The sequence below is a fragment of the Lygodium microphyllum genome, chromosome 22 (assembly GCF_053477565.2).
Source record: "Lygodium microphyllum isolate KBCC chromosome 22, Lygodium_microphyllum_v1.1.10, whole genome shotgun sequence".
Taxonomy (NCBI): domain Eukaryota; kingdom Viridiplantae; phylum Streptophyta; class Polypodiopsida; order Schizaeales; family Lygodiaceae; genus Lygodium; species Lygodium microphyllum.
Window position 1 is genome coordinate 27,542,780 of NC_141156.1, and position 23,955 is coordinate 27,566,734.

General features: G+C 42.5%; 2 protein-coding genes across 3 annotated transcripts in view; both read left to right on the forward strand.

The window, feature by feature from the left end:
* The window catches only part of LOC148016974 (Pseudouridine synthase family protein), a 54,736-nt gene that overhangs the window by 13,387 nt on the left and 17,394 nt on the right, over window positions 1–23,955 (forward strand). The window contains exons 2-5 of one of the 2 annotated variants that reach the window (XM_087662482.1): window positions 14,185–14,241; window positions 14,477–14,554; window positions 15,410–15,463; window positions 18,344–18,426. In XM_087662482.1, the coding sequence (XP_087518608.1) occupies window positions 14,185–14,241; window positions 14,477–14,554; window positions 15,410–15,463; window positions 18,344–18,426 (272 nt within the window). Of the gene's footprint in view, window positions 1–14,184; window positions 14,242–14,476; window positions 14,555–15,409; window positions 15,464–18,343; window positions 18,443–23,955 lie in introns of both variants that reach the window. The other variant, XM_087662483.1, reaches the window with a different exon arrangement.
* Window positions 1,967–2,964, forward strand: LOC148016975 (uncharacterized). The gene has a single exon (XM_087662346.1). It carries the CDS (start codon window positions 1,990–1,992, stop codon window positions 2,776–2,778), a length of 789 nt encoding a protein of 262 aa, XP_087518472.1. The 5' UTR covers window positions 1,967–1,989; the 3' UTR covers window positions 2,779–2,964.

The following is a 23,955-nucleotide window of genomic DNA, read 5'->3' on the forward strand; positions in this document are numbered from 1 at the left end:
TACTAGCTACATTGGCTGGTATATAAGGTGTTAGGGACTTTATTTTTGGGCATCAGATTATAATACAAGTCTCCTTTCATATTCTCTTCTCTCTCCAAGCTTTCATGGCTTCTTCCTCTCTTTCTGTCTTTCTCTTTGCTTTTCTAGTCTTTCTCTCTCCTCATCACTCTCTCTCTCTTTTTGCAGCCTGTCTCTTTCCTCTCTCTCTCTCTCCTGTCCTCTTCTTGACAAGTGGTATCAGAGCATCTGAGGTTCTTGATCCAGATAGCCACATTTCATTTAAGTTCTTCCTTTTCAATCACACAAATCCAATAACTTTAACTACATAAGTACAAACATGGCAGGGAGCATTGGAGTGACCAGTGGACATTCCTAAGAAGAAGACAGGTAGCATTGAAGACTTTTCAAAAGAAACTGAAGGCAAAAATGGAGGAAGGTACACCATAGAAAATGAAAGAGTTTACATTATGACTGCCATGTCGAAACACAGTTGTTTCATTGGACGATCCAGAATACGAATATGCTAAGCTTAGCAATTTCCAAGCACTCCTCTCCTGAGATGGTTGCATGCATTGGCCATAACCTCTACTCGCTCTTCATAAGAAAGAAGAAAACAAGAAGATAACGAAAAGGCACATCAAATTTTTTTTCCTCTTCCGTCAGATCCATCTCTGTTACAGGGCAACTTCTCAGAAGCTCGAATCTGACACATTGCTTTTGGTTACAGGTTTGTGTTCATCTACATTACCAAGCTTAGGCTGAGAACAAACTTTTCTACCTTTCTGCAAACATTAGATTTAATACTGCCTCTTTGGTTCTCTGTCAAGAAAAATTACTAAGGAAGCCATGGCGGCAAATGACACGAACGAAGCAAGGATCCAGCTTTGCAAGCAAGTTACACTCACAAAGGGTTCTAACATCTCCAGAACATTCAAAGACTGAACCTGTGAATGCTAACCAAGGAAAAAGGCAAGAAGAGGGAAAGGACAGATCAAAGCCAGAATTCCAGCAAGAGGGGGAAAACCATCATCGCTACCAACAACCCCACAATACACCCCCCTTTGGATTCTCCTACCTCCTGGCACTAGCTCCCTGAGCATTGGCAAGAAGAGCATGCTGTTGAGCAGATGACAGCTTCCTGACCGCAGTATCGGTTTCTATTGATACCTCTTTGAAGAATTGTTCATAAGTCAACTACAGGGTTGTCTACGTTCGACAGACGGGTCAACCCATCCGACCCGTCTTGTCCCGTCCACTGCGTTTGATCCTGTCCGTACCCGTTTGGTCCGTTTCTTGTGAGCTGTCCGACTGCGCTCCATCCCCCGTCCAACTGCACCTCGCTGTCACCCGTCCGGTCCGTTCCTTGCGGCCTGTCCAACTGCGCCCCGTCACTAGTGACCGTAACGCTTGGGCCTCACGGCCGATAAAGTTGTAAACGGTCACTTTTTTGACCATTTTAGAAATAGGCGGCCAGGGGCCAGACCCAATTTTCTTTTCTTTCTTACCTTTCTTTTCTTTTTTCTTTCTTGTGTTTCTTTTGTTTATTTTCTTTCTTACCTTTCTTTTTCTTTTCTTTCTTTTTTTCTTACGTTTCTTTTCTTTCTTTCTTTCTCACAAAGACTCAAGAGAAAAGATTAAAGATTAAAGATTCTCTCTCTCTCTCTCTCTCTCTCTCTCTCTCTCTCTCCCCCAAGCGCTAACCCTAAACTCCAAAGCACTCTCCCTTTCTATAAAATCTCCCCTCCCCCACCATCTCATTCATCCTTTCAAGTTCTCCGCCCCTCCTACTCCTTTCAAGCTCTCCATCCTTCCTACTCTCTCAAGCTCTCTCCTTGAGTCCTCCCTTAATCTCTCAACCCTTCCAAGTTTCAACCTCCTCCTCCTTTAAGCTATAGCCTCTCTCTACTCCTTCAAGCTCTCTTTCCGCTCCTTTCTTCAATCATCTCACCCTCCACCCGTGACCCTCTAGGCTCTCTCTATACATCATCAATGGCACCCCCTCTCCATGAGGCTTTTCGCTTGCATTGTGCCTACTTCGAACGAGTGAAGAAGAAATCCAACACTTGCAAGTGGCAATGCAAGTATTGCCCAAAGCTCCAAATCTCATCCGTCACTCGCCTTCTCATCCATCTTTGCGAATTAGGAGGGGAAGCCACACTATGCCTTGGTATTCCTGACGATGTCTATGAAGATTGTCTTCAGAAATACTTGCCATTGAAGCGACGCAAAGGCCTTTCAAGGGCAAGTGAGGAGGTGATCTCTCCTGATCATGAGGTCTCGGATGCGGAAGACGATCCCTCTCCAACTATCTCGGTTTCCTCCGTTGGAGGGGCCTCTTCTATCCCATCTAGAAAAAGCCATTCGAGTGGTGCACCTATGCCCAAGAGACAAGCCACTCTTGCCCAAGCAACGGGGCAAGTTTCTGGTTCTCTCTCTTTTCTCAAGGAGAGGCAAAGGCAAGCGGAAATAGAGATTGCATGCACCATAATTGAATGCAATCTCTCTTTCCATATTCTCAAAGTGGATCGATGGAAGCAGATGGTGAAAGCCATTGCTGCCATTGGTCCATGCGAGGGATGGTACGGTGTCACGTACAATGACATGCGTACCAAGAAACTCGATGAGGAGAGAGAGAGGATTGATAAGTCCCTTGAGCCCGTGCGTGCCTTTGGGCGAAGTATGGATGCTCTATCCTATCCGATGGATGGAGTGACCGCAAAAAAAGGGGGATCATCAACATCCTCGTCTCTTTGCCTACTTGGCACATACTTCCTATGAGCGGTGGATGCAGGCGCAAGGGGAAGGAGAACCACGAGCTCATTCATATATCGACACATACGACAAGCCACCATTGAGGTAATACTTCTAAATCCATTATTTTGTAATCTCTTCTTTTAACCTCCCAAATTTATTTTAATTCATTGTGTATAATCTTGTAGGTTGGGCCACAAAATGTGGCGCAAGTTGTCACGGACAACGCCTCGAATTGTGCGTCTATGGGGCGGAAACTTGAGGCCGAGTTTCCATCCATAGTATGGACACCATGCGCTACACATTGTCTAGATTTTCTTATGGAAGATATAGGTAAGTTGGAGTGGGTGGCGAGGATTGTCAACGATGCCTAACTCCAAGGTTCGAGTTCTTGCGATATATCGCTTATACTCGGACTTGGAGTTGAATAAGCCCTCAAAGACTTGGTTTGCAGCCATGTGGCTTCTCCTCGAGCATCTTTATGACGTTCCCAACAAGCTACAAAAAACAGTTGTGTCAGATGAGTTTAAGGAATGGCTTGAAGGGGAGTCCACGTTAAGCCAAGTGGAAGCAAGGGCCATTCAAAGGCTTTGCTTAAATGAGGAATTTTGGATGGATGTGAGGGGTATTATCATTGCCGTCACTCCGTACCAATGTTCTTGCCGATCGTGATGCCTTTCTTCCAAAGGCTTTGGCGGAAGAGCACCATGGTGCCTTCCTCCAGGAGCTCATTAATTATAGCGATCAAAGGGGCACCGCTTTCGCATCTACCATTTATTGGAAGCGGGAATCGTTGGTGAAGCCCTTTTTTTGGTGGGAGTCATTTGGCTAACAATTGTCTCATCTCCAAAGAGTGGCCTTATGCATTCTTGTACAGATTTGAAAATCTCTTTTCTTTTTTCATTTAATTCTAGTTACAACTTACAACTTGCAAACTAGTTTAAACTTACTTTTTCTTCATATGGTTTAGGATTGTTCGTCGGGTGCATGTGGGAGGAATTGGTCCGCCTATTTCCTCGTACACACCAAAATTCGTAGCAAGCTTAGCACACGACAATTGGAGCGACTAATTTATTGTCGCTCCAATTTACTTATGCTACGCAATATGCATGAGATGTCTATGGCACGACAGGTATCGTATATCTAATTTTTATACTTTTTAGTTCATAACTTTATTCATAGATTATGAAATATATTTAAAGAATTTTCACTTGTTGAATCTAAGTTTTTTATTCTTTAAATGTATAGATAAATGTGGATTCACTCAAGCTCTCCGCTAGTATACTTAAAAGTGTGACTCGCAAGAGAGACTTAGAGGAGGAGCAAATCTTTAAGGAGCTTTACTTGGAGCTTGAGGAGATAGACTGGCAGTCTCTCGCACTCGTGCATGGCGTGCCCGTGTTGTTATTCACCCTCGCGCCGGTAGCAATGGAACTTCTACTTCGGCATCCACATCGGCTGCTCATGATGCTTGTGGGACCCTTAGATGCTACACGAGGCATGGGAGTGGCTCGAGAAGTACTGCTAGTTCGGCCCAGGAGGACATACCTATCACTGCCTCTCACCTAGAGCTTAGAGAGCCCAAGTATGATGACGAGGGCAATGTCATTAATGAGGGTGATTTTGTTGAGGAGGGTGATGGCTCCTCAAGCGGTGACGAGGATGCTTCCACCTTCGATGCCGAGAGTGATATGAGCACCTAGAGTAATCATGTATCTTAATTCCGATTGAGCCATGGATGATGGCTTTTATCTCGATCCATTTTTGTACACTTTTTGTATGAGATTGCATATCTGGCTCATAATAAAGTTGTTGGTTTCATTATTCATGCTACATAGTACACTCTCGAGTCTTGTTTCAACTCTCTCTAAGTTTATGTTTTAACTTGTAAGTCCAAACATTAAGCATAGACTTATATGTATTTTTTATTTCATCGGATGTAGGTCCAAGATTTATTAGTCCGATTAGTACCGTACTACCATCGGATTGTACTAATCGGACGCCGTCGGACGTGACAACCATGGTCAACTATGATATGAATTTGGGCTTTATTTGGCATTAGGCTTGTACCAAGCTCAAGTCGGCAGAAGAATACGATCAAGATAACCATGAGTGCCTAAATAGTGAGAGTCTACATCAAACTCTTGATGTCTGAACTGGAAGAAGTTGCAGCCATTTTATCACAAACACAAGAGTAAATGCACTAATCTGTGGAAGCACAAGCTGAACCAGCAAAATACCGTGCTGTTTTTCCTCAACCAGAAATAAATCTCTGTTGTATATACATTAATCAGCCACTGCACGGGCAAAAGATGCAGAAATTTACCAAATGCTACGCAAATCCCCAAAATTTCAAGTCCAAAATTGCATGAATGTCAATCAATTTGACCCAGTTGAGTAAAGCTTTTGCCAATACATGAAAATCCCCAAATTTCTAGGATCCAATGTCAAGAAATTTTACCCAAAAAGGCAAAATTTCGACAAAATTTGCAAAATCCCTAATTTAATTGAGGTCACCGCACGCGATGTTTGCAATTTCTAACTCAAAAGTCACTGACAGACATGAATGATGCCAAATCTGGGAAAAGCCCCAAATTTTGTGGCCCGATTTGCACAGATTTTGAAACTGTGCCTCTGGTGTATGAACACTTGCCAAGGCAAGTGGTAATGAGGGGATTAGAGAAAATATTTGTTTTGAAAAAAAAACGAAGGAACTAACCTGGGGGGAGGGGGGGGGGGGGGGGGTTTTCGTTGACCCCCGTCGCGTCACGTCGCCCGTTATACGAAACGCTCGGAGAAGGTCGCCTGCACGTCATGTCTTTCAGTCGTCGCCAACACGTCGCGTCACGTCTGACTAACGCCTGTCCGTCGGAGCTGCCTGCCTGTTGCCCGTTACGTGATGTCTGACACTTGCCTTTTCGTTGGTTCTGTTGCCCGCTGATCGCTGCTACACACCTGCTGCCGCAAGCCCAGCAGTTGCTACACGCCTCAATCTTGAAAGTGTGCAGAGCCTTGCTCTGATACCAGTTGTTAGACTGACGGGACACAGCTTAGAGAGTTTGAGATTCAGCAGGAGCGTATGAGTGTGACGGCTGGAGAGAGTGAGAGCAGAGTGAAAGTTCGAGACGATAAGAGTTTGATGGAGATTAAATGGTTTGATGGTCATGGATTTGACCTTTGGAAAGACCGTATGCAGGGCATTTTGTTCTTGAAGGATTGTGAGGATGCTTTGCAGGAAGATAAACCCGCACTAATGTCTGATGTAGATTGGGCTAGAGTGAATAAAAAGGCTGTGGCTTATATAAAGATGGGTGTCACTGATGACATTCTGACAGACATTAAGGGTTTAGACACAGGTTATGCAATATGGGAGAAGCTGAAAACTACTTATGAGATCACCACACCTGTTAATCAGGTGCATTTAATGCGCAAGTTGGTGAATATGCGACTGGATGAGTCAAAGCCTGCAGCTGAGCACTTGAGTGCATTTACAGGGATTCTAAATCAGCTCAAAGATGCAAACTTGGACTTTGATGATATGTTGAGGGCGATCTTTTTGATCATGACACTGCCGGACTTGTGGGAAACCTTGGTGGTTTCACTCAGCAATAACCCCAATCTCTCATATGATGGGATGAGGGGTTCTATCTTGAATGAAGAAATTAGATGTATGTCTAGTGGAGAAGGCAACAACTCAGCTTATAATGTAAGAGGCAGGGCTGAAAAGAAAATGCATATGCAGGGCAGAGAAACAGGAGCAAGAGCAAAGGAAAGGATAAGAGTGACATCACTTGCTATCATTGTGGTCGGAAGGGCCACAAGAAACTTGATTGCAGGTACTACAAGAAGGAACAAGAGAGAAAGAAGAATGCAGGAGATAAAAAGAATAAGGAATAAAAGACAAATGCATTGGAGACATCCAAAGGCAAAGAAAAGGCCAATGTGGCCTGCAGTGTGGTCATAGAGGAGCTTTCAGATACAGTGGCTGATGTATTATGTGCAGTTGATTATGATGCCCTTGTATGTCACATGCAGGATATGCAGATTACCAAGGCTGATGTGATTGATGCACTCTTGTCAGTTGATGATGGTATCACTCAGACTTGGATTGTAAACTCCGGTGCCTCTTTCCATGTAACTCCTTGCTTGGAGTGTTTTGCTATGTTTAATGCAGGCAGTTATGGAAAGGTGTACCTTGGAAATAACCATGCCTGCAGCATTGGTGGGATTGGCACCGTACACTTGTCTTTAGACAATGGTCAAGAATTTGTGTTGAAAGATGTCAGATATGTGCCTGGCATTAAAAAGAGTTTACTATCTGTTGGTCAGCTTGACTTGCATGGCTACACCACACTGTTTGGTGGTGGTTTGTGGAAAGTAAAAAAGGGTTCCATGCTGATTGCAAAAGGAAGCAAGAAGGGCACATTGTATTGTTTGCGTTGTAAAGCCTTGAATGGCAAGTTTCTGTCAGAAGTGGAGCAGCGGTGGAAGCATAAACATGTGCTGAAATAAACTGCTGAAACACAAGACAAAAAGAGAAAAGAAAAGAACACGATACGGGTGAGAACTCAGATGTATGCACGGGAAATGGAATCCATATATCTGAACACGAGACAGTCGCATACAACAGTGAGTCACTGGCTGCGTGGGCACTGGCACTGGCTCCTCTCTCCACAGAGTCTGCAGATGGTGAAGATGAAGTGACTGATTGAGGTGGAGCCACTGAGTATAAATAGGCTGAAAAAGTGGGGAGCAATAATGCTGGTCGGACAGCATTTAATGCTGGCCGACTGGTGCATAAAATGCTCCACTGGCATAAAATGCCACACCAGAAAAATACCTAAAATACCTAATAAAAATGCCCAGCCCAGATCAAGCTCAAACTCACACATGAGCTGACAAATACTCTGCTAACACCCTCTCTCAGATCATGAGTGATCCGATACAATTCTTGCCACAGTGGTAACACTGGGCCTTCGACTTCTTCTTCCCGTCACCCCTCTCTGAAGTTACATAAGCCTCACCTCCATAATGTGCTAGAAGCCGTCCCTGTAATCTCAAGGATGCCTCATGCTCAAGAAGCATCGAGGTCATATGTAACTTATCATCAGTGGAAGTGCACGGAGGAGCCATATGGAGAGGATAAGAAGAGAAGTAGAGAAGAGATGGAATTTAGAGAGGAAACACAGCCAAAACACAAGCACAGACTGCAGAAAATGAGAGTTCACATGCAATATAACCCAAAATCTGATCAATAGAAGACAAAATCTGCTGCAGAAAGTTAAAAAATCAGTCAAAAACTGCCAAAAACAGCAAAAACGGCCTGAATTAACAGTCACCCAGCCACGAGAGACGCTGAATCAGCAAAACGCAGGCTGTAAACGGGAGAAAACAGGTAGAAAACTGTCGCCAGCAGCTGCAGATGAAAAACGCAGGCAGCAGAGGGTGCGTAGGCAGCAGAGGGTGCGGAGGCAGCAGAGGGTGCGGAGGCAGCAGGCGATGGCAAAACTGCAAAAAACGCAGGCTGAAAACAGCCCCAAAACAGGTCGCCTGGCTGCGACAGCAGTCGTCTGATCAGCAGGGGTACAAAACAGTCCTGAAATCAGCAAGAAAACACAGCAAAAACACAAATCCTGAAAACTGATACCATGTCAGAAGTGGAGCAGCGGTGGAAGCATAAACATGTGCTGAAATAAACTGCTGAAACACAAGACAAAAAGAGAAAAGAAAAGAACACGATACAGGTGAGAACTCAGATGTATGCACGGGAAATGGAATCCATATATCTGAACACGAGACAGTCGCATACAACAGTGAGTCACTGGCTGCGTGGGCACTGGCACTGGCTCCTCTCTCCACAGAGTCTGCAGATGGTGAAGATGAAGTGACTGACTGAGGAGGAGCCACTGAGTATAAATAGGCTGAAAAAGTGGGGAGCAATAATGCTGGTCGGACAGCATTTAATGCTGGCCGACTGGTGCATAAAATGCTCCACTGGCATAAAATGCCACACCAGAAAAATACCTAAAATACCTAATAAAAATGCCCAGCCCAGATCAAGCTCAGACTCACACATGAGCTGACAAATACTCTGCTAACAGTTTCTTGTAGTTGCTGAAATTTGCAGCCACTTGGAGTTATGGCATAAGAGATTAGGCCATATGAGCCAAAAAGGACTTGATGTTCTTATCTCTCTGAAGAGGGTTGATGGAAAAGGCTCAACTTGATTTTTGTAATGAGTGTCAGTTTGGAAAGCAAATAAAAAATTCCTTTTACTCTGGTGTCTCTCGTAAGTCCAATGTCTTGGACTTAGTGCATTCTGATGTATATAATATGCCCGTAAAATCATTGGGTGGTGCCGCATATTTTGTCTCTATTGTTCCAAGAAGATTTGGGTGTACTTGCTGAAAAAGAAAAGTGAAGTGTTTGCTGTTTTTAAAACTTTTCATGTATTTGTGACCACTCAGATAGATAGAAAGCTGAAATGCTTGAGAATTGATAATGGGGGTGAGTTCACATCGACTGAATTCAAGTCATTTTGTGACTTACATGGTATTAAGAGGAAGCTTACAGCCCCTTACAGTCCTTCTTCAAATGGGGTGGCTGAAAGATATAACAGGACTTTATGTGAAAGAGTGCGGTGCATGCTGTCCACTGTCAATCTCCCTTATGCATGATACTCCTACAGGTATCTTACGCTTGGAGAAAGCAAATAACTCCACTTTTTGGGATGATGTAAAGCGGATAGATGCTATGGTATCACCCATTGTACATTTATTGAGGGTTATGGATACTATGCAACCTTGCATTGGCAAGGTATATGAGGCTATGGATAGGCTGAATGAAAAGTTGCAGGAGTTGGCACCAAATGACGAGGCATATGAGGAAATACACCATTTAGTTGTGACGAGGTGGAACTCCTATAGCTCACCCATGCATGCAGCTGCATTTGTTGTGGATCCTGAGTTCCAGGGCAAGGGTCAGGAGAATGACAGTGAGGTTATGGATGCATGGAGACTTATATTGTCTCGTCTAGTGCCTGATCATGGCACTAGACGAAAGATCAGAGATCAACTTTCATGTTATAGGACCTTTCGGGGTTCTTTTGGTTGTGGGGATGCACAGGAGGATCGCTGCAAGATTGGGGCAGCTTTGTGGTGGGAGGACTATGGTTCGGATGGTCCTGAGTTGCAGCAACTAGCCATCCGTATTTTGAGTCAGTCAGTTAGCTTCTCTTGTTTGGAGCAATTGTGGAATACCTACGCTCACATTACTTCAAAGAAGAGGAACCGTCTTGGTGTGGAGAGGGCAAACGATCTAGTATTCGTTAGTGCTAATTTGAGGATGTTATGTAACAGTATGACAACAAAGCCTGATCCATTCACAGAGTGGGAGATGCAGCAAGAAGAGGAGACACATGCTGATGTTGAGGGAGATGCAGCAATTCATGGTACACATGATGATGAGGCTGGCACTTCAGGAGTGGCTAGAGCAGCCTCAGATCATGATTATGATCTTTGATTTAGCTTACTTATCATGAGTCTCATGATACATGACACATTTACATTATATATGATATTATGATCATTGATGACACTGTGACACTTGGGTTGTTAACAGTTGTGCCATGCCGATATTATATTTGTACTTGAGTCTTGCAGTCTTGCAGTTGCCCTTTGGGCTATTTTGGCATGCCGCATTTTGCTTTAGTCTAGAGATTAGACTTTATATTTGCAGTCTTTTTTGGGGCAATGAGCATGTTCTTTCAAAGATTAGACTTCAATTTCATATTTGTAATCTTTTAAGTTTTTTGGCAATGGTACCATAGGCATGTTCTTTTAGCTTAGACTTTTAAGCTTAGTTCATTGTTCATTGTTTTATCATTTATGATTTTTGGCATATGTATTATGGATTTTATTATTTATAATTGAATAGCTTACCTCTTGAGCCTTGTAAGTTGCAACTCAATTTCTAATGAGTAGTTTTAGAATAATGCATGATATCTTAAAGTTAAAACTTAAAATGATTTGTCCTTGTGGATTATATACCTTGGTTTTAAGTTTTAACACTCCAGAGTCCACATGGATTATGAGTGAAATATTAATTTTTTTTCATGAATTTTGATTTTTTAAATGCTGTTCCCGTTCCCACGTCCCCGTTCCCTAGGTTTGGCGTTCCCGTCTCCGTCCCCGTCCCCGTTCTCCGTTCCCGTTCCCCGTTTCATGTTTCTATGGTTTGACCCCTCCTTGCATTATGTGATGCTTATAGATGAGGGTGAGCCTCTTACATACAAAGAGGCCAAGTCATGTGAGTTTAGGAGTAAGTGGGAGCTAGCTATGCAGGAAGAGATTAAATCTCTATATGCAAATGATACGTGGGATCTTGTGTCATTACCAAAGGGAAGGAAGCTACTTTCAAACAAATGGGTGTACAAAGTCAAGACAGTTGATGGGAAACCCAAGTACAAGGCAAGGCTAGTTGCCAAAGGTTATGCACAAAAGAAAGGGATTGACTTCCAAGAGGTCTTCTCACCTGTTGTGAAGATGACCACTTTACGTGTGCTTTTTGCTCTTACTGCTGTTATGGATTTAGAGCTGTATCAAATGGATGTAAAAACAACTTTCTTGCATGGTGATATGGATGAGGAAATCTATATGAAACAGCCCGAGGGCTTTGTAGTTCCTGAAAAGAACAGATGGTGTGTAAGCTAAAACGCAACCTGTATGGGCTGAAGCAAGCACCACGGCAGTGGTACAAAAAGTTTGATACTTTTATGCTATCTCATGAGTTTACACGCAGCCATGCAAATCATTGCTTGTACATGAAAAAGGATACAGATGGTAGACCCATAATACTTGTTTTGTATGTGGATGATATGTTACTAGCTGGGAAAAGAAAGACTAGCTTGGATGCTCTCAAAAATCAGCTGAAATCAACTTTCTTCATGAAAGATTTGGGGAATGCAGAGCATATTTTGGGCATGAGGATTCATAGAGATAGAATGCAGAAATTGCTGTTTTTATCTCAAGAAAAGTACATTGGAAAGGTACTAGACAGATTTAACATGGTTGAAGCTAAGTCTTTTGGGGTACCCTTACCTCCTCATCTCAAGCTTAGCAAAGCCAATAGCCCGAAAGATGACGTGGAAGCAAATGCTATGAAGGGAGTTCCTTATGCATCAGCTTGTGGCTCTCTTATGTATGCTATGGTTGCTACTCGTCCAAACATTGCTCATGCAATGGGAGTTGTTAGCAGGTTTATGTCAAATCCTGGCAAAGCACATTGGGAGGTTGTCAAGTGTATTCTTCGATACCTTAAGGGTATACAAATAAAAAGTATTTGCTATGGGCAGGGTGCACTTAGTTTACAGGGTTATTGTGATGCAGACATGGCAGGTGACTTGGACACTCGTAGGTCCACCAGCGGGTATGTCTTTACAGTTGTTGGTGGGGCTGTTTCTTGGTGTTCCAGATTGCAAAATATTGTTGCATTGAGTACCATTGAAACTGAGCGCATATCAGCTATTGAAGCTTCTAGGGAAGCTATATGGTTGAGCAGACTTGCAGATGATCTCGGCATGTCTATGGGTACTGCAGTTTTGGGATGTGATAGCCAGAGTGCAGTGTATTTGGCTAAGAATGCCATGTATCATTCACGCACAATTATAGGGCGTTTTGGCCATTAGCCACCCTTAGATAGAAAGATGAACATTTAATCACATTTTGAAATACTTAAATAATACAAATTGCCTTTCAAAGTACATGTGTATCAAATTAATTTGGAATCATTGAGCCAATATGTCTTGGTAACAATTGATACACAAAAGGTTTGTTACAACGGCTTTGAGACCATATTTTTGCATCAGCTTGGGATCGGTTGGCATGAGCTTTTGTCTCAGTTTTAAGATCAATTTTCGATCACTTTCAACTTAGTTTTTGATCAGTTTGAGAACCGTTTATGGTCATTTTTGGGATTAGTTTTGCATCAATTTTTGCATTACTTACTGATCAGTTTTTGCAATTAGTTTTTCATTAGTTTGGTGTCACATTTGCAGTACTCTGAGACTATGAGAAATTATGGTTTAGGGTCATAACTATAGTAAAGTTTGGAGTCACATTTCACATTTGAACCAAATTTGTAAAAAAATTTAGAGGCTTTGCTGGAATTTGTCCTAATTTATCAAAGTTGAGGCAAATTTCATCATCTTTGTTGACATTCAGGAACATTAAGTCTTTTCAGCTGCAAATTCTTTTTTGACATCGTCACATGTGCTCAAAATTGTAAATTTTTTGAGGTTTTCCTTGCTTTTTCATATTGTTGTATCTTTAGATGTAGATTCAATAACTGTTGTTGTAACAAATTGAGTTATACACATCAAGCAATGACAACCCAAAACGACTTGCTAAACATGTTTGGGGACTCAGACAAATTGCATGGCACAAATTATCCAATGTGGGTATACAGGATGAGGCATGTTTTGCTTGCCAAGTAACTTTGGGCTTATGTATGTGTTATTGAGGTTAGGCTTGAAGGCCTTATTATATAAAATGTTATAAGCTCATCCATTCATGCTTGCACTAAGCATATTTAGGTGCATTACCATTTGTCAAAGAGAGACTCCATGATCAACTTGGTTTACATCTCTATATAGGACAACTTGGCAGGTGTGTTTACAAAAGCTCTCTCTAGAGAGAAATTTGGGGCCTTTCGCAAGGCCTAAGGCTTACTACCATTTGATGATTGATTTGCCGATTCCTTGTATGTGTTCATCCCATTTACTTAAGAGGGGAAACTTATTGTGTTCCTTAAAGTTCTGATGTGAATGCTCTCGTATTTACATGCACTTTTTACCTTCTAGCCAAAGCAGGTTTTTTCCCTCGTGAGAACACTTGTCAATGGGTGTGATATTTTAGTACCTTAGGGACTGTATTTTCATTATCATTCTCACATTAGTGGATGTGACCTTTCAACAACTCTCTCCTCTCATGCTATTCACTTGTTCGCTATGAGTGTGCGTGTGCTACTGAATCCTAGCATGACAATTTCTTGAGGGCAATTTAATCTAAAGTTGTACAAGTTTGAATTGTTGAATTTCGAAGTTTTTATTTATGAATTTGGAGAGAGAGAGAGAGAGAGAGAGAGAGAGAGAGAGAGAGAGAGAGAGAAGGGGGTTCCCACTACAAGTACAAAATTTGTATTACAAAAAGAACAAAGGGGGAGGGTGGAAGGAGGTTGATTAATTTTCATGCTATGTAGGAAGCATTTTTCAAGTTCATTGGGAAACGTATCGAAAGTGTAGCAGAGAGAGAGAGAGAGAGAGAGAGAGAGAGAGAGAGAGAGAGAAGGGGGTTCCCACTACTCATACAAAATTGTATTACAAAAAGAACAAAGACGGAGGGTGGAGGGAGGTTGATTAATTTTCGTGTTGTGTAGGAAGCATTTTTCAAGTTCATTGGGAAACGTGTTGAAAGTGCAGCCTCAAGCCGAACGGTCAGTGTCAAGTCCTACTTTTTTCATTGTACTTGTTGAATAATAACAAAGTAAGTTGACAGCTTTTCAGTAAACAGAAGTTTGCAATGCTTCAGAAGTTCAACTAGTTTGTTTTGAACTTGAAGTTGGTTCTTCAAAAGGATCCAATGTGATACTCTATTTTTATAGTGATGATGGTTTCATTTTTGGTGAAGAATTGCCAAGTTCTTGACATGATCTTCTGTACATTGTGAAGGATGGTGGAGTGCATGGACTACGAAATGTATGCCATGTTGATGTGGAACGCATAAGCAAAAGGCGGCCTGGGGAGATAGTAAGTTATCCTACTTTCCTGCTATGTGTCTGTCTGACACTTGGAAAACACAGCTTTACATAAATTTAGTTCAAATAGGCAGTTCGAGGTGGATCTTGTGCTTGATTTGAAGCCAAACTACTTGTCGGAAGACAGACTAAGCTACTGATGCCTGTGACAAGGGTTTTCAGTGGTAGATCTCTAACATCTAATACAGTAAAAAATAACTGAAATTTTGACAAGAACTGACATATCGTTTTAAAGCTTACATGTTCCTATTGAATCTGACAATTATTATCAATCAAATCCTTTCCCCCAGACAGAGAGAATCCAGATACTAAGAACTGTAAACCACTTGCATGCCATTTCCATGTGTTTTTCCCTTTGTTGCTCCTGTAAGGTATGAGCTAGATACTTAGGGCTGCTCCTCTAATGTTTTGGCTTCCATCTACTGGGCTGTCATGTGTTTTTCCCCTTTTTTGCTCCTGTAAGGTATGAGCTAGATACTTAGGACTGCTCCTCCTAATGTTTTGTCTTGCATCTACTGGACTGTCATCAGTAACACCTGTCCATAGGGTATAGGTTCGGTCTACCCCTGATTGTGTCTATTATTTCATAGAACTAACACTAACCAGTAATTGCAGATGTAGATTTTGGAATTTTAAATAGTAATACTCAGTAAAAGCCAAATTGCAATGTGAATGTTGACTTAGTAACTGCAACTATTGCACATTTTCATGTCTTAATATATGCAGATTGACAAGCATACCTGCATGTATGGTTACTCATGTAAGATGTTGGCTCTAGTAGAAGATGGCTCAGCTCTTGGATATTTATTCCAGATCGTTTTCCTTCTCACATTCTTTGACTTTGCAGCTGCCGCCTCATGAACCCGAGGTTGTAAAGCGTGCTGTGAACCATTTCTTGCAGGTAATTTTGTCTATGTTGTCGTTACTACAGTTCTCTCAATATCTTTGGTGTGAACCATGCCTATGGTATGGCAATTTTAGGATTTTCAGATTTTTCAATTGGTAGCTTTTTCATCAATCAAATGTATTGGTGGAACTTTGCTCCATGCCACTGTACAGGTCACATGCCTTTATGAGTCTCTCTGATTGCAAAGTACATGATAAGGAACCAAATGTAAGGAATAAGTGAAAAGGTACTCAAGATAGATTAGGCGTTTATCTGCAATACAATATACTGCATGCAAGTATTGAGACATTTGTTTTGAAGCATTGTCATTTTTGTGACTTAAGACCATTTTGTGGTTGGTAAGCATGCTCATTTGCCAGTAAATTATATGCCAACTTTTTGTAGTTGGCAAGAATCTTCATTTTATTGAAACTCATTTGGAAGCTTCATTGGTCTCATAGCCTACATGACCCCTTGATGCTCTCAGCTGACCATCACTTTGACGTTTTTAATTGCTCATAGTTATTTTTGTTTCTTATAAACTGGCATGCTATTAATGGTATGTACTACTTTGTTTCTTTTCAAAGGCTGTCGAGTCAGATGCATACCCCAAGCCACTTGACATGTGCCTTCCCAGGTATCATGCAATGTGTGCCATCATGACCAGAGAGAAACTTCCTGAAGCACTTCCAGAATTGGATTACTGCTTTGGTAGCTAGTTACACTTGGATTGGTTGCTTTCTTAATACCCTAGCAACATTGATTTGCTAGCATCTTTCTTGACACACCTCCAACTTAGTGGAAACCACAGATTATTTCCAAGTTATGAGCCTCTCATGCAAGATCTACCTGATATCTAGGGAACATGAATCTATTCACCCCTGGCATGACCCCTCGAGATGCTGTTCTCTACAAGCAGTTTTAATGTTAATCTCAGTCATGTGACATGTATGTGAAGGGACCAAACTACCATTGTCATGACATTCTAGTATTTCCAATGCAACATGTATATCAAGGGACCAATCTTTGTATCTTTGGTATGACACTCTACTATTAGAAGATATGGCATGAGTATCCATTAACACAATGATGGGTCTCTTTTGGAGCTGAGGGACAAGATTTGAAACTAGGCATTAAATAGAAGCCTGAAGAGCATGCAGAAATATGTACACAATGTCATACTGTTGAAGAGGAAAAGTCACTTGATGTAGAAACTTTTGGAGCAAGTTTCTAGATTTGGCTCTATCTTTGGTTGTCAAGGATTATTGTATGTGCTTGAACTAGGGGCAACAATTTATACCAGAAAGTTGAGATATGGGCATGTTTAAATGTGAGATAGGTTGAGGCTAGATGAAAGTGCCACATTGCTTAAGCATCCAAGCATTGGACTACTTGGCACACTCAAGTCTGAATTGAAGAGCCATCATTTACTTGTCAAAAGGAAGGCCTATTGGCCTCCAACAATGATCAAGTACCTTGTTTGACAAGGCATGTCTCCTGAAGAGGTGGGAATCTACTGGAGGGATACTTTTTTTTTGAGGGGTTAGAACCCCTTTTTACACACCTCTAGATTGTTTATGTTTCAAGTATATTCAAACCATGCAACGGTTCCTGATGTGGAGGATGTCTAGACTCATGCCTAGAGTCATTGGCCTTCTCTTGGGATGAAGCGGTCGCTAATTGAGCAACAAGAGTAATGAGCTGCTCCAAGCTCTGTTGAGTCTTCGAGTTTGAGAGAGCTATGCGCTCGATTGCTTCATCAAACTTGGACATCATTTGGCGGTGGTCGGTGACCATGATACCTGTTGCTGACTGTCCTGAGCGGCACCATGCGACAGGTTTCTAACTTCTAAGTCATAATTTGGTGAGATTGGTGACATGCTGGTTACACTCTTCTTCTGAAAAGTTTGGAATTGAAAAGTTTTCTTTCATAGTACAGCTTGAATATCCCTCTTTACCTCTCAGAGGAAATCACGTGTGTTTATGTCCAGCATATCATTTGCTACACGCGAACCAAGTGCTATGCTTGCCTATTATTTGGTAGGATTTTGAACACTTGCTCACTCAATCTTCTTTTGTGCCAAGTTAGTGGTGCCTTGGTTTATTTTCTTAGAAGTCAAGAGGAATGATTATTGCATATCACACATCACACCTGTTAAGACTGCTAATTCTCAACCAATAAGCATCTGCTGCAGCTTTTTGCATTGACATTTAGCTGATGATGTACATTTTGCATTCAGAGCATTTTGTTTTCTAATTCAAATTTCGACATTAGTCGCGAATTCAATATCTAGAATCAATGCTGGTATATTTTGGTTGAGTGCATCACATTGCTCTAGTTCTGCAAGGAGGTCACACCTTGTCCCTTTTGCTCTTGTTTTGTGTTATGCCAGGTCTTTTTAGAGTTGCACTTCTAGAAGTAGCCTATGCAGAAATGCCTTTCCAATACATACATATAGGGTTTGCACACTCATTCAGTGCCATACCTGGCATGCTAGTTCTCAGATGGCTCTTGGGCTACAAAGTAGATGTACTACTATAGAGATATACATCAATGCAATTTTTGAATCAAGAGCATGCATTGCAGCTGTCTGCCACTCACACAGGCTTTGCTGTTCATTAGCCTTGTGTTTACACTGAGATTCAGAACACTCAAATTGTGTTCAATATAGAAGGTTTCGGTTTTTATTCAAGCACTATTATTACATGATTTTTCATTATATATATCAAGGGATAACGTCAATTTCTTAATGTTTGCAGAAATTTGTAATGCCTTGTGCACGAATTTTCATTTGACTGTGACATACATGCTGTTTATTGCCTTTGTAGCCATCATTAGGATCCTTTTTCTTGTGTTTTGACTCTTTACTGAACTCATAGCAAAACTTCTGACAGAAAGATGGTGAATATGTGCAAGTAGTGGAGGTGCAGTGCGTCCCATCTGATTTTCATGCGCGTTTTGAAGCGAAGGAACGAATGTAGGTCTTCAGAATGGTATCACTTCTAGCGAATTGTCTCACATATAGTTGTAGTACGAATTTGTTTTCTATTTTATGGCTTCCATAAAACATTATGTTTTGTTTGTGTTGGGTTAGGTGTATTCTGCTAGCAGACTTGATTATTATTAACTGATTGAAATTGACTCCAATTCAAAGGGCACACAGCTTTTATGCTTTCTATTCCCCAATCCTAGCTACCCAACTAGCCCACATGAGGGAGTGCATGCCAAAAATTAAGGCAGCTAAGGAGGAGGACAATCTTGCCTTCTACAAAGGAGGGAGAGTGGTAGTTATGGAGAGGCGCACCAAATGACAGTGTGAGACCTATGGGACCAGCCTTGTAGTGGTAGTTTGGAATTGTAACAGACCCCTCTGACTAGATTTGGGAGCTTTTGAGAAGACATTTAGAGGGAGAGATATAGTGTTCTATTGAGAAACACATTAGGGACCACATAGTATACTTCCACGGGTGACAAGCTATGGGTGGGAGTTAGCTTGCAAGAAGAGACATGCATGGACCATAGTAACTGAGGGTTAGGAGAGTGGCAGTGTTATTTATGGAGGAACTATAGCAGATGAGCTAGGTAGTCCGTAGAGATAAGTAGGCTAGGTACATGTGGGTGAGAGTACGTGGTGAGGAGCACACCTTGTATGTCGCCATATGCTACTTTCCCCCTATGATGTCTTGGTATGCCTCACCCAAGGGGCAATCACTATGTGTGGCTTTGGATGAGGATATTTGGGAGTTCTTGAATGAGGGAGATGTTATCTTACTAGGAGACTTTGATGCCAGGATAGGGTACCGGTAGGTGCCTTTTTTTGATACATTTGAGGAGATGCTATAGGAGTAGGATGTGTCAGAGTTAAAGCTGGAGAGGACATCCCAAGATATGGGGGAAGTGATAGAATATGGGAGATACCTTGTGGAGATGGGCATAGCACACCGATCAGCCATCCTTAATGGCGTGACTAGATACCTCATATCTAGCGCCTTCACATGCTGTCCTCATCAACCATGATGCTAGTACAATAGGCTATGTACTCACTCCACCGACACTGTGTTAGAGTTGGACATTCCCTAGATAGGCAAGAGTGGTAGGAGCAACTAATTAGCGGGCGACAATTGCAGGAGTGCCACGTGGCAGCTGATGTGGCACAGTTGGCCAATTGCAGTAGTCGGCTGCATTTAATGCAGCCGACCTGCATTATTTTTCGCGTTTTTCTTGGCCTATTTATAGGCCATGATTTCAATAGTCTTCCTCAGTTGGTTTTCATAGATTTCAGGCTACAAATCGTGGAGACTGCTCTCCGTCCTGCATTATTTTTTGCGTTTTCCTTGGCCTAAATGCAGCCGACTTGCATTATTTTTTGCGTTTTTCTTGGCCTATTTATAGGCCCTGATTTCAACAGTCTTCCTCAGTTGGTTTTCATAGATTTTAGGCTACAGACCATGGAGACTGCTCTCTGTCTTGCATTATTTTTTGCGTTTTTCTTGGCCTATTTATAGGCTCTGATTTCAATAGTCTTCCTCAGTTGGTTTTCATATATATTAGGCTGCAGACTGTGGAGACTGCTCTCCAGGTTGATGGAGACTGAGATCTTCGAGGTGGAGACATATGTAGATATTCTCTCTGCACCCATGTATATTTTTGCATCCTTATATAACATTCCTCATTGTAGATTTTTTGCGTTTCACTATCTCTTTCTCTCTCTCTCTCTCGTCTGTTTCTATTCACTCTTTGTCTTGGTCATTCACTTCCGCATTGCTTCACTCTGACATGGCATTAGAGCATTGAAGGACTGACCTTTGGTGGACCCATCTAAAGAGGAGATTTTAGTGTGACACAAGGCTGCGTTTTCAGTGTTCAAGTGCAAGCGGGAGGGCTGCGCATTAGAATAAGGCTGAGGCGAGCGTGGGCGTGCGAGAAAAGAGAAGATTTGCTGAAGCTGCTACTGGTTTTTGCTGGTTAGAGAAGGAAGAAGGTTGTGTTTTGGGCCTTCAAGTGCAGATTTTACCTTTTCATCGCCTCCAGTGGGTGAAGAAGGGGTGGGATGAGCGAACAAGAGCCCTAGCAGGTTGTCTTTTCCTAGTTAGAGGGGGTCGCTCTTTGTGTTTTGTGCAGGCATTGTAGATGAAGATGTCTTTTGAGGCCGAGACAGAGTTTCAAGCGATCATGGATCGAAAGATGTGTATCCTACCGGCTCTTCCATTAGATCAAAAGCTTGATGGCAAGAATTACCGCATCTGGCGGGCCATGATGCTTGCCATTTTGGGGTCCTATGATTTAGCGGAGCTTGTTACAGAGGCTATTCATTGTCCTTCTTCGCGAGACAAGTCCAAACTCTCTTCCAGCGATGATAAGGTAGAGTTGGCAAAGGCTCAGGAACATTGCGATAAACTCAATGCTCACATTCACTTGTTTTTATTTCTCTCATGTACTCCAATACATTGAGTATTTGATGGTAGCTCGGGACATATGGCTAGAGCTTGATTAAATGTACAATTGGATGACCGTTATGAATTGAGTTTCTTTGGAAGTGTAGATGTGGACCATGAGTATCAACAATTCATCTTCTATGCAGGAGCATATCAACAAGCTGAGGTAGCTCTTTAGATGTAGGTTTAAAACGTAGGGAAGGTGATCACTTCTGAAGACATGGCGATAACTCTTCTTTCACAGTTACTGCCCCGTTTTAGTGGTTTCTATTCCCCCTTGATTGCTTTAGGGCGGTCTGAGACTCTTCGGTGGGAAGAGTTGGTTCTTATGGACTTGGACCAAGAGGAGTAATTGAAAGGTATCAATGCTTCAAAATCTGAGGCCTTGCTTGGTCAGTCCTCTCAGAAGAAGGGGAAGGACCAAAAGAAGGATGACAAATCTAAGAAGGACAAAGAAAAGGAGTCTACTTGTCACATTTGTGGCAACATAGGTCACTTGAAGAAGGATTGTCTTGACAAGGAGAAAAACGAGAGCGAAAAGGAGAAGAAATCTTCAAAGGATTTTGGAGCGGTGGCTGCGTCCTCACCAGCTGCTTTCCTCCACTTGGAGGTGGTTGAGGATTCGAGCTTGATGGCTTTTGATGGTGCGTTGATGGCCCCATTCACTCGAGAGTGGATTGTTGACAGTGGTGCCTCCTGGCACACAACTCCTCCTTTCACAGGTGTTGCTCATTTGCTGCCTTCGCATGGCCAGATTCTCATTAGTGACAGTTCTTCTATTCCTATACAGGGACACGGAAACATGCATCTTATTCCAGATGGACGTGGTGGTGCCCATACATCCAAGATACTTTATGTGCTGGCCTTGGGGTATCATCTACTTTTGGTACACAAGATTTGTCCCCTCGGCCTTTTTGTCGAATTTGACGAGGATTATTTTCAGATTCTCGATCGTGGATTGAGACAGGTTCTTTCTTCAGGTTATGAGGAGAATGGAGTCTACAAGTTGTAGTCTTCTTGTGCCTTGACTTCTCTTCTTTTTACCTCCCAAACTTAGTCCCGAGCTTTGACATGCTCGGTTTGGCCACCTCAATTATGATTACCTTCGGTAGGCGTCAAAGGGATAGCTTGTTCGAGGTTTGCCGGATATTGTGGTGAGCCAACAACCTTGTGTATCTTGCATCTGTGGGAAGCAGACTCGTGATATTGTTCCCAGCAAGGCTTTGAGGTGGTCTTTAACACCCTTGGAGCTTGTTTCTACCAATCTTTGTGGATTGATGAGGACAGAGTCCCTTTGAGGGAGCTTGTATTTCATGCTAATTGTGGATGATTATAGCAGGATGACATGGGCTCATTTCTTGAAGCTGAAGTCTAAGTCTTTCTTCAACTTTAAGGATTGGTTGCTCTTTGAGGAGAACCGATCAAGTTGGAAGCTGAAGACCTTACAATCAGATAAGGGCGGATAATTTGTTTCTAATGAGCTTGCTCGTTTTTGTGCAGATGGTGGTATTCACTAGGAGTTTCCCAATACAAACACCCCTCAAGAGAATGGCATCTTGGAGTGGAAGAATCGTAGTAGTGTGATCGAGATGGCATGTACCATGATGGAGCATCGTCAGACACCTCAGTGTCTATGGGTTGAGGTTGTGGCTACCGTAGTTCATATCCTTAATCTTGCCCCTTACTTCCGTCGTTGTTGGCATGACTCCATATGAGGCGTACTTTGGGTCTAAGCCAGATGTTTCTTATTTTAGGGTTTTTGGGTGTGATGCCTATGTTCACATCCTAAAGACATTGTAACAAATTTGAAGCGGCTTCCAAAACATAGATGTTTGTAGACTATAGCTTGCAGTCTCAAGGCTACTGATTGTATGTATGATCTTGTTAAGTGGAATGTCTACATGAGCCGTGAAGTTCAGTTCCTGGAAGTTCCAGCCTTAGAGGGGGGTGAGGGACACCGTGTTCTTGGAGATCCTAGTGACAGCTGGGCGCCAACGACTGTTTCTCTAGAGCATGTGCCTCTCAAGGACTCTTCTTCGGATGAGGAGCTTAGTTCTTAGCTATCAGATTCACCGATTGCTCCCCTGCCATTGCTGGACCTTCCAAAAACTTTAGCAGATGGAGCGCGACGAGGCGAGATCTAGCCTCCTCCTCATTGGGCTCGTGACACTCTTCGCAATGCAGAGATTGAGGGGATCCGCGAGGAGTGGCTGCTGTAGGATGGCTTGCAGTATTCTTGGCGGAACCAAGTACACCATACTGAGCTTGTTTACACTAATTATTGTTTGATGACTTGTGTTGTGTAAGATCGGGAGCCCACTTCCGTGAACGAGGCTTTACAACATGATCATTGGCGGAAAGCAATGGAGTAGGAGGTGGAGTCGATTGAGAGGAATGGCACTTGGTTTCTTGTGCTGAAGCCTCATCGTAAGAAGATCATTGGAGTCAAATGGGTCTCCAAGACCAAGTACCGCAGTGATGGCACATTGGACAACCACAAGGCCTGCCTTGTTTCTAAAGGTTTTGCACAACGCCCATGCATTGATTTCCATGATACTTTTGCCCCTACAGCTCGGATGGCTACCATTCGCATAGTTCTTGCCTTGGCTAGCCATAGGAGATGGCCGGTCTATCCAGCTGGATGTGAAGTCTGCCTTCTTGAATGGGGAGTTGAAGGAGGAGATATATGTTGAGTAGCCTCTCGGTTTTGGTTCTTTTGATGGTAAGGTGTACAGGTTGTGGAAGGTCCTCTATGGCCTTAAGCAAGCTCCCCGTGCTTGGAATGAGAAGATTGACTCGTTCCTCTAGGGGAAATTAGGATATTGGTGTTCCAAAGCCGACCCCCAGTTGTATGTACACACCTCAGGTGGAGGCCGTGTGTTTGTCCTTTATGTGGACGACTTGATTGTGACAGGTGACCATACTTAGATAGTCGAGCAGACGAAGGCAACACTTCACGAGAAGTTTGAGATGACAGATATGGGATTTCTTCACTTCTTTCTAGGTCATGAGTTCTATCAGACTCCAAAGGGAATCTTTATTTCCCAGTAGTGGTATGTACAGGAGCTCTT

What these genes read in the sequence shown, in the direction of transcription:
- LOC148016975 (XM_087662346.1), top strand. Translation starts at nt 1,990, where the DNA reads ATGGCACCCCCTCTCCATGAGGCTTTTCGCTTGCATTGTGCCTACTTC.